The 16,252-nt window shown below is 39.9% G+C and overlaps 1 protein-coding gene across 1 annotated transcript; it reads right to left on the bottom strand.

The window, feature by feature from the left end:
• Positions 1-4,529: 4,529 nt before the first annotated feature.
• On the bottom strand, positions 4,530-14,041 carry C1H7orf57 (chromosome 1 C7orf57 homolog). Its single transcript, XM_059489719.1, has 6 exons — positions 13,876-14,041; positions 13,531-13,639; positions 13,242-13,404; positions 7,935-8,047; positions 6,722-6,858; positions 4,530-4,594 (listed from the first exon to the last, which is right to left on the bottom strand). Exons 1-6 carry the CDS (start codon positions 14,039-14,041, stop codon positions 4,530-4,532), a joined length of 753 nt encoding a protein of 250 aa, XP_059345702.1.
• Positions 14,042-16,252: the final 2,211 nt, after the last annotated feature.

The raw sequence follows: 16,252 nt of genomic DNA, 5'->3' as shown, positions 1-16,252 counted from the left end.
TGTCCTTGCGTGCATCAGTCGGTGTGCACACACCATATTCCCACTCTCATGGACATGTGGGCACAGCAAACGCGGTACGAGAAAAGAGCAGAGACGGTTTCGGCTACTGGAAGCGTAAATTTAACATTGTTCATGTTCATTGTTTCAGTAACTGAAAGCACCAAACCCACAATCCTGCAATGCAATTTTAAAAGTAAGTTTTCACACCAGAACCACTCTGTAGTTTGTCATAGTAGGGAGTACTTGGGAGATGGAGCAACCAAAATCTTCATGGTAGAGAACTTTCTGTGCCTCAGGACACAGAAGGCACAGTAAACACATTAGGCATAAGGCATTGCTGAGATGTATTTCTTTTAAAAATCATGTATAGGGCATTTAGAGTAAAATTTATTCATATCCTATCTCACACCAAAGGACTTTGAATGGGAATATAAGAAAGAGAGATTCCTTGCACAGATGCATTTCTAGGCATGAACAACATGCAAGAGGAATTGCTCAACAAACTCAGAAAAACGTCATCTGTTCAGCTTGTTTAGATTTCCAGTGGATGAAACAGAAGAACAGGTTCCTAATCCATCTCCCATTTTCCTGTTCTTTAAATATATGTCAAGACTTCCAAGCTACAGGAGTGGACAAACACCTTAGAAGAGTGTTTAATTCTTTGGAATAAATTTTTCCTTTAAACAGGAATATTACCTACCCCTTCAACTCAGGATCCAGAGAAAAGTCTGCTTTAGATTTCAGGTAATTTTCCATTCAGCTATATATTAAGAGAATCAATGTAAATTGCTTTTTTGTATATAATAATAAGGTTACTATAGTTGACCTTGTCTGAAATGTTCAATAATCTATGCATTTCTATGAGTCTAATAACTGGTAGTAACCTTTGCTCTCAGTTTTCACTAAAAAACTTTAAATCTTGTTTTAGCTTCCTGGTTTTGTAGTGTAGTGTTTGGGTTTTCATTCCATTTTGTATTTTAGTGGGAAGGATACTAATGTCGTTTAGAAGGGTGAAAAATACACAGCCACATACTGGGGTAATAACAACAATATGCGACTGGTGTCCGTTTTCAGGTTTTTCTATTGCATGGGTGAGAATTTGAGCTATGGAAAATAAGGCTGTCTGTCATAATCAAATGTATTCTCCCTTGTGCTCACCATAAACCATTTTCACAGTCAATTGGTCAAATAATTCACTGCAGCTGTTTTACCCACTTCATTTTGATTTTTCAGTTATTCTGGATGTTTTGTATCATGACAGCTATTAATAGAAGGACAAAATGTGCTAAGACTGAACTTCTTTATTTCTATTTCATGCTTTTTCTCCCACAATATAGCATAATATATAACTACATTCTGAAAAAATATCTGCAGGAAAGAGCAAGAATATGAAGCTATTTATTTACAGAAAGAAATTGGGCTTAATCCTACATATTTTCCAACTCAGCTTGCATATTCAGCACAGTTAATAGTATTTAAGAAATAGATAAGCCTAAATCAAGGGAATTTTAGATGCTTCAGAAGCATCTAAAATGGGGTAATTGAATTTTTGTTTGTATTGCTACACAAAGAAAGTTAATGAATATGGACCCTTGATCTTTGGAGGCATGTTTGTATTGTAGTCTAGTCCAAAAAGACACAAGTGGTTAGAATTGTGTATTAGATATATATTAGAGTTCACTACAGTGAAATGGCAGTATATAAAAGGAAAATTAGTCTCCAGTCACTAAACTGACAAGTTATTGTTAAATCTTTATCTGGAATTCTCTTTTAGAAACATTCACATACTCAGTATCTTGGATGCAATTCATAAAATGTAACTGCACTTTTGTTTTATCTTTGGGCTTGCAAAGCAATCAGTATTCAAAAAAAAGAAAAAACTCTCACTACTTAAAGGCATTCAGGGCAGAAATAGAGCACAAGACAATGAAACAAATGTTTCAGCATTTCAAACAATAAGGCAAGATTTCGTAATAAATACCCAGCTTTTGACTTTGGCATTTCTCTGAAAAACAGAAATGGAAAGCCAGAAGTTTCCACCACTTTTACATGGAACTGCTGATGGCTTTGAAAACTGCCAACTGCATGACTGCATTGACTCAGAAGCAAATAGAACAACGTGATTACTGCGATAAGGTGAATTCAAGCAGCACACTTCCACCCCTGGGTTCAGCTGGAGCTTTCTGATTTGTTACACCACTTTGACTTCATGTCCCTTGGAGAACAGGCAGGTTATGTGTCTGGAGCAGCTCTCTGTTATTCTGAATGCACAGATTCCACAATCATCCTCCTATTCTTGTGAAGAGAAATCTCAGGCTGTTAATATTCTAACTTGCAGTATTCAAACTGTGATCCATTCAGATTCAGTTGACCATCAGTGCAAATCAAAGCTCTCCTTGGCTTGACTAATGAAAGCTGAATACACATTAATGACCATCATTTAAATTGGAAAAGACCACCAGGATCATCAAGCCCAACCTTCAGCTGAGCACCACCTTGTCAACAAAGCCATAGCACGGTCATGTATGGCTGCTTCTTGAACACTTCCAAGGATGGTAACTCCACCACTTCCCTGGACAGCCCATTCCAATGCTTAACCCTCCCTTCAGTGAAGAAATTCTCCCTGATGTCCAACCTCAATCTCCCCTGGCTGTTTCCTCTCATTTTGTCAGTGGTTGGCTGGGAGAAACCTACATCCATCTGGCTACAAACTCCTTTCAGGCACTTGGTGGTCAGGTCACCCCTGAGCCTCCTTTTCTGCAGCCTAAACAACCCCAGCTCCTTCAGCTGATCCTCAAGGTTACTTTCTCAAACCTTCACCACCTCTGCTGCCCTTTACTGGAGTCACTCCTATGAGTTCTGTTCCACCTTATTTTCTCTCCCCTGTCCACCTGGGAAGGGGAGTGATAGAGAGGCTTGGCAGGCACCTGGTGTCCAGCCAAAGTCAACACACCACAACTGGTCAGGTTTTAATGCTATGGGCTCCAACGCTGGCATCCCCTGATAAGGGTAGCCTAGAAAACTGGATTTCCCCAAAAGCTCTGCTTTCACTTCAAAATTAGTGGTTTCAATGTATCTGGATATAATTCACAACACAAATTGTAAGTGAAAACAGATACAAGGTAATTAATCTCACACACCACTAAAGTTACAGCTTGATGTAAGCTTTTTTTATATTTAGAAAAATTTGCACCCAATAACTGTACATTTAAGCATTTGCATATGTCTTAGCCTTTTATTTTTTAAAATACAATTTAGTTGAATTATTCAAAATAATGGATAGCAAAGATGGACTCAGGTGCTAGGTCTAACAACATCAACAGCAAAATTTCTAGAGTTCGCTGAAAATTTTGAGGGCTCAGATTAGCAATGGTTTACCTATTTCCAATCAATTTTTACATGAAATTTCTAAAGAAACAGTATTAAACCAAATACTCTAAACATTCTGTTCAAAGAAATCTAGTTAACAGGACTTCGATTCAAAGGTGTAAAATGTACAGAATGTAATTCTGAAGAGGAAAGTCTAAAAACTAAGAGTTTGCTTTCCATGCTATTAGCAAAAGGCACGGTAATGAAATTGCACCCACTTTCTAGTGGACTTTATAATCAATATTTCATTATTAATAAGATTTCAGGGATATATCCTAATCCAAGTAGATATTGAAATATCAGTGTATCTTAACTTTTTCAAAATATTAAAGTACATTTATACATTGCTATTTCAAAGTACAAACTTCTGCTGGTGCAAATAAACACAGTGATCTAGCATATAATATTTTTGCTGCAGTCAAGACTTCAGGATAGATTTTTTTTTTATTTAACAGCTGAAAGTGCTAACATCATAGATAGCTGAGTCCATAGAACTGTTAATCCATGATTCAGCTTCTATACTATGAGACTATACCAGGAAATGCCACCAGACCCTAATTATGTAGCTGAACACTATGACTGATCAACAAGTTCTTGTGCAGCAGGCACAGCAATAGAATTGTCCTAGAAAGCTGAGTGGCTGTTCAAACGTGCTTTTGGGATGAAGAAGCACTCTTTTCAGCAAAAGTTTGACTTTTTTTACTGCAAATATCTATACCAGTTCAATTCTTTCTAGCTACATTTCATCCCATACCATGCAGCTCCCCTTCACCTTTCTTTGTGGCATAATTCATGAGTACAGCTGTACTTAACTAATGAAACTTGATTTGTGCACATCAATAGCATGCCTGTGTCTAGTCAAGTCAGCAGCAATATGGTAATCCTGTTTGAGAACAGCAAAGCAGCAGGAGTCTTGTGCAGGAGAAAACCTCAGCTTAGCTTTGTTTATTACATTAAGAAAAGGTCTAGGACTAAGCACTGACAGCTGTTGTCGGTTCTTCAAAATTTGCTGCAATCAAGCCCAAGGAAGTTCATCCATCTCGCAAACATCTCAATCAGGGATGCGTTAAGTTACAAAAAGAATCTAGCCAACATGTAAATAGTGGGCTAAATAAGCAATACAAAGCTTTAGTTTCCCCAAGAATCTTTCAAGTTACTTATTACATCCCTGAAACGGTGGCTTTTAACTCATTGCTTGCAGGTGGTGATTCAGAGTGTTCTGAATCTGCAAAAGGAAAAAAATATTAAAGTTCACAGAGTAACTTCAACCATATTAATAAAAAGGTCAGCTAAAATTTTTGGTTTCTTCCTCATGTCAAAATACACATAAATTCCACTACTTTTAATTTTGAATTAACAAGATATACAAGCTACTTAAGAAATTTGCAAATCTGTACCCCAAAACAAAGGGATTATAGATTTACATATGGAATGGGTTGTATCTCCTTCCTGATGTGTCTTTCCTATGTATTCTGTGCAAGTAAGAACAGAGAAAGCTCCATCTCAAAAAGGAGCTGCAAGGTGCTCATGCTGCCAATTGCTTTGGATGAAGAGAAAAAAGTACACGAGTGGGAAAAAAAGTAAAAGCCCTACCGTCAGCAATCACCATAAAAGAATGAAAAGGACACAGTCAAAACTGAAGGAAGACACACATCTGGATGAAACCATATTGTTAAGAGCATTAAAAGCAATCTCCTTTTACACTGTGATACAGAATCAATCTCAATTGGAATAGCTATGATTGCAAACAGAGGCAATAGAAGCAAAGCAGGTATCACGCTATAAAAAAAAAAAAAAGAAAAATAAAAGCAACTCAAAAATTAGATGTATCTATATGTCAACCTATACAGCACACTGACTTTTCAGAAGCCTTTACAGAGTACCCATTTTCTTCTCTTTTGCCTAAGTGGTATAACCCAACCAATTTCATGCTTACTCTGAAAAATCTTCAACTTTTCTTTATATCTCAGATGTCTCATTAGAGGCATACATTTTAAGAAATCAACTATCACCAAATTAAGGAAATTTGAGATTTTGAAATCCCCTTTAATTTTACTCAGAGTAATGGGAAAGAAAAATGTCAGCACACAAGAAAGTTGAATAGAATCTGAAAACAAAGAAGAATATTCAAGATTTTCTTTCATGCTAAGGAAGAGCACTTTTAGACTTCATGATTGAATTATTGGGTCACTGAACTCTCAAAGCAGCATCCTCTGTATGATCAGAGTTTGGATACTTAAGTTAACTTGAAAAGTGGCTTCTAAGGTTATGCATTCTCCTTCAGATCCAGACCGAGATCTGGCTTCATCCCGTAGTTTTATGACATTTTTTCTTCTGAACAAAACCATATAACTTCTAGTTCCCTGTTTTCTCCTGATACTCACCTGGAGGAAGAGGTTTTGCACACACACACACACACAAAAAAAAAAAACCGAAAACAACAACAACAACAAAAAAAAAAAACACTGTAGATACATTAATGGAAGACACAAAAATTCATTTAGACACTTCATTTAGAGCTGAAGTGTCAGAAAAATTAAAATACCTGGCCTCTAAGACTTTCATACATTAATATATCAAGGCCAAGATATACAAAAGGATTCCCTGAAACAAATTTAAAAAAAAAATGGAATGGGAGATCCAACAGCATTTCCAAACATTGCTACAGAAAACTGATAGAGCCAACATGGTTATCAAAGCAAAAAGTCTTAGACAGAAGTAAGAGAAATTTTCCCACCCTTTAACCTTTATATTTGTTTCCAAGTGAAGTATTTCACAGCTATTACTATTGTGCATGATAAAGTAAGGTTTGAAAGCATGACATTGGATAACTTTTTTCTCTTAAACTGCTGAAATTCCACTGCCTTTAACAATGTGCATATATTTATTTTGACAAATTTCTACAAGCAGTGCTCTATTTCTTAAACATGAGTATCAATGACACTTGTGACAGAAGCTTTTGGAAAAATATTAGGAGCAAAAGAATATTCATAACAAGGAGGCAACACATATTTTACAGTCTGCCTAAATTTAGGCAGGATGGCTGTGTCTCTGCAGCATTTTATGGAAACACATCACAGAGATGCCCCTGGATCAGAACACAGAAGGCCCTGGATTGGAACAGAGCACACTGCAATTGTAGAGATGAAAAAAGTCCATGAAAGCGCCTGCCTTCACTGACTGCAAACAGGGGCACTCCTTTCTTTAGCTGGTCATAGAGTATTGTAAAGTAAGCACAATAATTCAGTGTGTCTCACCATATTCAGAGAGCCACACAAATACTGAGGCTGCCCTCTGCTGTTACCTCGAGAGCCCAGCTCATTTTAAAAGAAACAGCTTTCAATAACATTACCTTCAGAGTCATCACTATTTTCTGATGTTTCTTCAATCTTTTTTTCCCATCCAGTACACTGCTGCAACCAGTCAGTCCCATAACCATTACTTATTAATTTGCTAAAATTTACTGCTTCAATTTTTCTCTCAGCAGGCCTGTAAATACAAACATATTAAAGGCAAATAAAAGCAAAAGTAAACAGAAATGGGTGCTAGATGGAAAAATCATATTTTTCACAGAGAAGGTGTTATATTAGAATTTATTTCTAATTTAACATCAATTTTAAAATATAACGATTTCTAGCCTTATAATTTATTTATAAATAACAAAACATATATTCTATGTGTAATCACCTAAGAAGAAAAACCAAAAATAAACAAAAGCAAAGAACTATGCCTGATTTAGTACTCAAATTTACATGAGAAGAGACATCTGTTTCATTGGAATTTCACATGTATAATTCTTGCACAGTTCTTGTCTTAAAGACAAAATGTGCAAAAGAATGTGTAAATGAAAAAGACTGACAGTACTCATTCTGTGGTGCACAAAAGTGAAATTATGTTACAAATTTTCTGTTAAATTCATTTGACAGTTTAATCACTTATTTGGCAGCATTACCATAGTTCTAAAACATACTAGGACTACTGATGACTGAGCAATAAATTTTTCAGACAAAGTATGTTGAAACAATTCAGCTGTGCACACAGAGCTGATGATGTGATTACATCACATCACAAATGACATAAAAATTTGCTTAAACCACCTCTTTCAGTTGTTCATGAGAGTATTTTTGCTCTGTATGACCTTATAAAGGCTACAGTTCATGTCTTTCCTTAAAGTGTCAATCCTACTTGTTTCTCTGTAACCTACACTAACAGAATTGACGATGTAGATTATCATTTTCACCTGTTCACTAGTATCAAGAAAAAACCCAATCTAGAATACAAAAAAATTCAGCTACATGAAGATGTGCCACTCTATGCTCAGTTTTCCTAACACAAAGTTATATAGAATAATTTTCTGAGTTAAAGTACTGTTATTTTAGTTGCTTCAGAAGCTTTTAAAACCATTTTAGCATCACATATAGTAGCAAATTTAATAGCAATAAAGATTCACAAGGACCATACACATATCTGCTAAGTCCTGCATTTTCACAGGGAGCAATTTTACTCATATACACGAATAGTTGCAGGCTTAGGTGTTCAATGATTTTCATAAATGTACTACTTACATGGGTGGCAAGGAAAGCTTATTTTCTCCACTAAATTCCTTTGTAGAAACAGTTGGCATTCTGCTTGGATATTTAGGGCTTATAGGTGGAAGCTTTACCTGTGTTAGAGAAATCTTAGCTCAAAGAAAAGGAGTTATGAAAAAAAATGAACAAGAAGATTATATGATAGCATAGCCTTCAAAAGTGAGGGTGATATTAAAGGCCTAAATGTGTTCAAATTTCCATGTCTTATCTACATTATTTCCATTAAGTACAAGTAATGGATTATTGAGGAATAACAAAAGATAAAGCAGTCCCTTAGTTAGTTATTCTACATGAGGTTAGCTGCTTGCTCTCTCCAGAATGTGCTCTACACAAGCCTTTCCCTCACAGTACACTTCAAATTAAGCTTCAAATTCAAACTTATCCATGGCAACTTCTCCTCTTAGTCCATTTCTCCGTATGAAGAATATGAAAACAGACCAGTCTTACTAAAGTCAGGAAAACTAGAAATTAACTCATGGTTTAATTGCTACTTCCTTTTTAGTTTGTTTGGTTTTTGTTTTTAATAAAAAGCATAAAACATCCTATATAATAAGAAAACTGTTGTGGTATATTAATTAGAGGTTTGATATTCAAACAAATACATATATATATATATATATATATATATTATATATATAGGGAAGCCTACAACAAAAAATCTATTTTACTTTTATCATCTTTCCAATGACAGGTAAAGAAACTCAGTGTTGACTAAAAGACTGAAAGATGACACCTAGAGAGCCAGGGAAAGACAACACTCACTCCAGACCCCAAAATTGGAAAACCAATAAGTAGTGGAGAAACATGAGCAATACATACCAAAGCTCTTTATTTTAACTTTGATCAAAATCAACAGCTACTAAAGAGTCAACTTACCTCCCTCTCAAATCAAAGCATGAAATTAATATCCTTAACAACTCCCAGATATTTTCCACTAATAGTTGCTAAGAAATTCTGAGTTTTAAAAACCCAAAACATCTTTAAAAACTACTTACAACTTCCATCACTGCACAAAGAAAAGTGGAAAAGGGGGAAGTCCTGAAGATAGCACAGAATTTTCAAAGCTTATTAACAAAGTTTTTGTGTTACACCTACATATCCTTATAGTTAGAACCTACATATTATTTGACCATTTTCTTTTTTAAACATGCAACACAGAAGAGTGCCCCATGGAATAAGAGATGTTATTTGCAGGTTATTTACAAAAAAATCAGGACAGAGTGACTAAAAGTGAAATGTATTGCTCTGTAAATTTACAAGTACATTAAAGATAAAAATACTTTCCACCTATGTGGACATAGATACTGCAATACAGTTAACAGAGCAAAAAAATATGAAGTGCAAAAATTAGATGCATGAACAGCAGTCACACTTGGATTTCAGACACTACAGAACACCCATGAAAATCTCTGTAAGGAGAAGATTCCAAAATGCAAATGCACCAAGGACTTCTCAAGGAGCTTGTGCGCAGCGAGTATGGAAAGAGCAAACAAAAGTATAATGGCCTTTGAACACATCTAATCAATGAACTAATTGGGAAGGCACAAAGAAAAAGCAGATCTGAATGTTCAGAGAATGTGGTTTTTATTATCTCCAAGAAAGTGAAGCCTGGGCAGACAGTTGTACCGATTCTGAGCCAGGATGTCAATGCAAGCACATGCAAAGTCAGTGCTGAAACCCCTTCAGACTTCAGTGGAGTCAGACTGGGACATTTGTCAAAGATGAGATGAGATCAGCAAGGGCATGCAGTGATATCAGAGACAGCTATGTGAGATGAAAAGGAGGGTCTTTGTCCAGCCTGGAGGTTAAAAACCACGTTAGCTGCTCAGAACTGCTCTTCAAGTTTGTTCACAGTGCTTGCTGAAGCAGCCTACTTGTGCTTTACATTTCAGAAATGCTCAACACAGAAACACAAAGTTTGATAGTCAGGATAAACAAATAGCAGATGGAGAGAGATGAGATTTCCCTCTTGGCATCAAACAGAAGCACAAGGAAAGGAGCTCTAGTAATTAAAAAGTTAATTAAAGGACAAAGGGAGAGCAGAAGCCAGAGAGATTTTGACTAGAGACAGAAAAAGGTTCAAACTGTCCAAAATAAAGTCAAGGAAAAGAAAGGGGAGAGGAAAACAAAGAGAAAAGTCTTGAAAGCTGCAAGCAAGAGCTTTTTTTTAAATGTTGCCTTTCTTGGCATTAAATGAGAGGCTAGCTTATACTGCAGGGATCAAAACAATCCCTACTGTTCAAGTAAACTAATTAACAACAAAAGTAGCAATGGAACAAATCAGAATTTGGCTTTGGAGGGCACCTGCAATCCATCGAGGTGCTTTTTTGTTACTTTGCTGGGCAAATTCAGCATTAAAAGCAGACTCTTGTGCCACTACACTTCAATGATTACAGCTGAGGGGGATTTTCCCCTTTGACAAGTCTATTTATTAGCAGCCATCAATTTTCCCAGATAAACCGCACAGGGCATTTTTTTACAAACTACACAGGACATTTTCTTGCTTTAAAGTGTTTTCTCCCTCTGTGAAGAGATGGCAACAATATACTGTAAAAATTACTATGTTTATTATAAATACAGATTAAAGAAACACGACATAGAATATGCACTGTGTCTGGCTAGTATATGAAGAACAATGGATATCTGCAGCCAGCACGGTAAGATAAAAGCCTTTAGATGAAATCCTGGCTGCTGTGTGATCAAGGACAAAATTTCAAATCTCTCTCTGAGGTAAAATCCTGGCCTCACATGAGCAACCATTTTGCAGCAGCACATACATAGCTAAGTACATATGCATCTGTACACAGACATTTCAGACAAGTGCCTGAAAGAGAGGAGTCTGGAGATGAAGGAGCAATCTTATTGGTGGTGCTGCAGGGATATTGCCAAATGCTGATGCAAGTTCTGATGACATCTCCTACTGACCTCCCACCCTTACAGACCTCCCTTCTTAAAGTTCACATTTTTTTCAACCCAACCCAGCTGGGCCATAATATGCACAGGCAAAAGGATCACTCAATCACAGAATAGTTTGGCTTAAAGATCATCTAGTTCCACCTCTCCTGCTACAGGGACATCTTTCACTAGACCAGATATCCCAGAGCTCTATCCGGCCTGACTTTCAAGACTTCCAGGGATGGGGCATCCACAATTTCACTGGGCAACTTGTGCCAGTGCCTCACCACTCTCACAGTAAAGAAATTTTTCCTAACATCTAGTCTAACCCTACTCTCTTCGAGTTTGAATCCATTCCCCTTTGTTCCATCACTAATGCCCTTGTGAAAAGTCCCTCTCTATCTTTCTCACAGGTCCCTTCAGGTACTGGAATGCCACAAATAGGTCACCCTAAAGCCTTCTCTTCTCCTGGATGAAGAATCCAAATTCTCTCAGCCTTTCTTCACAGGTGAGCTGCTCTATTCCTCTGGTCATCTTTGTGCCTTCCTCTGAACTCCTCTCATAGTTCTCTGCTCTCCTTATGCTGGGACCCCAGAGCTGATGCAGCCCTGCAGGTGGGGTCTCACCATGGCAGAGCAGAGGGGCAGAATCCCCTCCCTCCCCTGCTGGCCACGCTGCTTTGGATGCAGCCCAGGACACATTTGGCTCTCTGGGCTGTGAGTGCCCATGGCTGGGTCATGTCCAGTCTCTCATCCACCAGCACCCCCAAGTCCTTCTGGGCAGGGCTGCTCTGGATCTGCTCATCCCCCAGCCTGTGCTGATAACAGGGGTTATCCCATCACAGGTGCAGGACCTTGTACTTGGTCTTAGTAAGCCTTGTGAGATTTCCATGGGCTGCTTCTCCCTGGGCCAGAAGTCCATTACTTTGCCATGAGCACAAAGGCCAAATCCTTCATGCACTAATACTCTGCTGATTTGCAAAATTCCCATGTAATGGTCCCCTGGATCTCCAGTCCTCTACACAGCAATAACCACAAGGACCAGCAGAGATTTTAATACTTCAGAACAAAGCAGCATAAAGGCTTAAACTTTCAGAGCAAAGGCCCACTTGGGAGCAATGTTTTCCAAACTAAGCAAAAGAGGTTAAATGGTTTTGCTCTTGTTCCTAAGTGCGCCCTTTGGGATTTAACTCCACAATTGCATCATGCATGTCTCTTCTGAATAACTGCTTAGTCACACTGGACTGAAAAATATTTTCAATACATTCAGTCTCATACTACCAGAAATACTTGAGGTAGCTTGCTGCTGCTGTCATCATGAAATCAAATAAATGAGAAATTTAGAAATTTGCCTGTGGTGTTTTGGAATACATTATTCTTACCTTTCAACATACAAGTTGTATGGTGAAAAACTAAAATTGAGACTCTTTGGTAGGGTTAGTTCCATTGTCTCACTTGGAAGGCTCCTAAGAGCATGGGATAGAAACTTCTCAAAAGAGGATATTCAAGAAGTAGCTGTGAAAGAAGCACCATGTGATATTCCAAGATACATGATACACTTTCAGTGTACTGTGAAGCACAGCCAAATGAGAGTTGGTGGTGTGGAAGTAGAGCTAAACATACCAACACAAAATCTGTCTTCCCAGGCACCTAAACTTACAGAAAAAGACTTGGTAGTTTTAGAGCCTTAGGCAAAACTTCAGCTTCCAGGAGAATAGTGCAGATTATATATGAGTGCCTCAGCATATTCACAATCTGAGCTGAATATATAACATACATTCATTTTGTATTTAGTCCTAAATAAAGTACATGACTGGTGGAGTTTGGTTGAGACCCAGTTTCATTCAAAGTTGAAATGACCCTCAGTTCCACTTTACAAGTCAGCACATGGGCTTGAATTACTTTTATCAGAGTTAACTTTGATCCTTAGAGCACTGAATATAATTGGTTCTTAAGTAAGGGAGTGAGGAAGAGAACTTCCTCTCGGTCCTAGTTGAATTCCTTTAAGAGGCACAGCAGCAGGTCAAGTTTTTATTTTCAGTGCCTTAAATCTATGATAGGGAAAAAAAAAAAAAAAAACAACAAGATGTCTCTTCACCCAGAATGAATTGCAGGGGAAATAAAGCATAAGATAAAAATGAACTGCTGCTTTTTATTTATACTGACGTATATATACCATTTAATGTGATGGGAAACTGCATTTCTGGTTTTCACACTACACCTGCAGCACTTAAGAAAACGTCTTTCTTTTTGTTCTCTAACTGCAATATAAAAATTGATTCTGGAATACAGAAACGTGGATTGCAGCTTCCCTCCTCTGAGAAGCAACAGAGATGTGTTCACAAGCTCTACAAATAAAGCATCATCACAGCATATCTCTCCATCCTACCTTCTTTTTCTCTGCATTTTCTTTGTCCTCAGCTTCCCGCTGCCAAACATTTTTTGTATCAAACTCAAAAGGCCCTCTTCTTCTCTCATAACTCTTACCATGATGGTCACCAGCCACAAACTCTCTGTGAACCATAAAATCTGGTAGAGAGGAAGCACAGCTCCTGCAGGCAAAGATTTAATGCTTGTTTGTACAAGGTATACAAATCCTGCACTCTAGTACAGAAGCATTCAGAAATGTTAACAGGTGAAGAGGGAGGCCAAGATGTGTTGGGCCCCAGCAATCTTACCGTGGCTTCTCAATCCCTGCAGGACTGGCACAGTGTGTGAACCAGTCAGGGGCAGCATATGCTGCTGGAGGGGACTTCATTACCACAGGAGTGTAGTGCCTCAGTAGGTCTGGAGAGAAAAAGACAAAAGCCAGTACTTTTCTCACTTCTTATCTAGTAGCAAAAGCACTACCTTTGTTTTCAGATTGCTGTTTTGTCAGGAATAAATTAGTTTCCTCATTTTTTCCACAAGTTTATTTCAAAAGTCCAGAGGATCCTTCTGTAGCATCTACGAGCACTTTACACTGCAGTCAAGCAAAGCCAAAGAAAACAAAGGAAAACCAAAGAAGCAAGACAGATGCTCACCAGGTCGGCCTCCTTGCTTTGCCAGCCTGACATAGGCTGAATCAGTCTCTTTGATCCTCTTCCTGTGGCACCCAGGCCGTGGCACTTCATGGGGAGCTCTTGGAAGGTCACTGAGACCCAGAATCTGGGAGGGAAGTGGGCTCTTCTCTGGTTGTTTCAGTGCCATGGGGTATTGTTGTCCTGCAATAATGGAAAATATTTATGGTAAAAGTTAACTGATAACATCCCTTTTTCAGGCAACTTAACAAATTGAGCCCACCTGGAACACGAAGGAGGTGCCATATTTCATCGTGAAGAAAAAAGACAAGGCTTGCTTATTCTGGGGGATGTAGCACAAGCCATTTCTAGAGATCAGATGCAAAACACTTTTGTTTCAGTTCTGAGACAACATTCAAGTTTTCTGTAATGTGCTCTCATATAGAGGATCATGCGTCTTTATTCAGAAAACTATTTCCAAAGACACATCAAAAGCAGTGAAAGGCACATGAGACAACAGAAGACACTTCAGCCTTTGGTTTCCTTTCCTTCACATGTATTATCTAAAAGCAAAGACAGTAGCTGCCCATTGGCAGGTCCTTATTTGTAAAACAAAACCTGATCCCAAAATAAAAAAAAATTATAAAAACAACACCAAACGCCCTACTTCTCCATACATTACTTTCTCAACTTCTAGTGAGCAAAAGCAAATACAAACAAATCGTTCAAAATGAGAGAATGAACGTAGATACATAAGAAAAAGCCAGTACGAGGTCCTGTGCCATAAAAGATGCACAGGCACTTACCGGAGAGACTCCAGCCTCAGCTGATGCCGTTCGGTCGCTGTAAGGACAGCACTTCCAGGAGCAGCTCGCTGAGGAGCTCCTGGCACACACACACGCTCTGACTGTGCCCAAACCCAACCCCAAGAACAGCTCAAAGCGCTGCCGCTCCCCGGGGTCAGGACGCAGAGGCACAGCCCGCTCCTCCCGGGCGGCTCCGTCCCCGGGCGCTGTCCGGGGTCCCCGCTGCCGCCGTGTCCGCAGCCCGGAGAGCCAGGGGCCATTCCCCGAGGGGTGACCCGCACCCCCGGGAAAGCGGCGGGACGGAGCCCCAAGGGGAGAGGCGGGCGGAGCCGGACCCGCCGGGGCGGAGCGGAGCATCCCGGCCCGCGGTGCCTCCCTCCCTCTTCCCGTTCTTCTGCCGGGCTGAAGCTCAGCGCGTTGCTCGCCACCGCCAGCAGCAGCCGGGGCGCAGAGCAGACTGGGGGACGCTCCCGGCTCGGGAAGCGGCGGGAGCTGTGCCAAGACGCCTTCCTCCCAAAGAGGGAAAGACGCTCTCCCACTGTGACCGCCCGCCCGGACCTTGCCCCTACTGAGAAACTCCATCCCAGCTGAAAGTTGGACAAAATCCATCCTTTATTGCACGGCATTTACCGGTCTGTACTATTTAATTTTTGCCTTTTGGCCCGTCCATATACTGAAAGCCTGCTGGAACCCTTTTGAGTCCTTGAAATATCCTGCTCTGAGATTTTCTTTGTGTTCCTGGAGCTGGCAAGCCACTTTATCCACCAGTGCTGCTTCTTCATCTTTCCATGTCTGGGACCTGGAGAACATGGAAGGATGATGGGATATAGTGGGAGAATGTGGAGGGATGGAGGGACGTGAAGAAAGTGCTGGGGTGATGGAACATGGAGCATATAGTGAGACGTAGAGGAGATGAGGGCCATAGGGATGGTGGAATGGGGGCATGATGAGTCGTGAAGATGTTGGGATGTGGAGAGGATGGACAGATAGTGGCACATAGAGATTGTGGAATGTGTAGGGACATAGAGGAAATGGAGTGGTAGAGAGCATATAGGGATGGTGGGATATGATGGGACAATGGCCCAAGGAGGAAATGGAGGGACAGTGCGAAATGGAGGATAACAAGTTGGAGGAGACAGGGCTGTTGGGACAAGGGGTGGTGGAATGATCAATGGAGAGGCCAGACAGCTGAAAGCATTTGGGACAGAAGGACAGTGGAACACAGGGGAAATGGAACATGGTGAGCAGTGGGACAGAGCAGTTGGTGGCTAGGGGAACACTGAGGCCAGAAGCAGCACAAGCTGCAAGCTCGGGAACCAGAAGGTCCCTGAAGGGTTCACCCAGGCTCTCTGCTACATGTGGGGGTACCAGATGCTGCCCCCCACCTCCTGGGGACCCTCCCTTTCTCAGTCCCATATGTGCCCCCAGGCACATCTCTTCCCAGACATGGATTGGTGTGAGGCAGGTTGAGATACCCAGTGAGGCAGTTTGAGGTTGAGGTACACCCCATGGGTGAAATCATATTGCATGTGGGGTGGGCTGCAACATCCTGTGGGGTGCACCAGGTCCACATGGGTTGGCAGTCCATGAAATTT

The sequence above is a fragment of the Ammospiza nelsoni genome, chromosome 1 (genome assembly GCF_027579445.1).
Source record: "Ammospiza nelsoni isolate bAmmNel1 chromosome 1, bAmmNel1.pri, whole genome shotgun sequence".
NCBI classification, from domain to species: domain Eukaryota; kingdom Metazoa; phylum Chordata; class Aves; order Passeriformes; family Passerellidae; genus Ammospiza; species Ammospiza nelsoni.
Note: the sequence above shows the minus strand (reverse complement) of the source record. Positions and strands in the feature narration are given on the sequence as shown.

Bases quoted from the DNA above. Each gene is read 5' to 3' on its own strand.
- C1H7orf57 (XM_059489719.1), bottom strand. From the start codon at position 14,041: ATGGCACTGAAACAACCAGAGAAGAGCCCACTTCCCTCCCAGATTCTG. The intron at 6,859-7,934 runs GTAAGTAGTACA...TTGTATTTACAG, and splicing joins AAGCTTTCCTTGCCACCCAT to GCCTGCTGAGAGAAAAATTG. The intron at 4,595-6,721 runs GTAATGTTATTG...TTCCTTTTGCAG, and splicing joins AAATAGTGATGACTCTGAAG to ATTCAGAACACTCTGAATCA.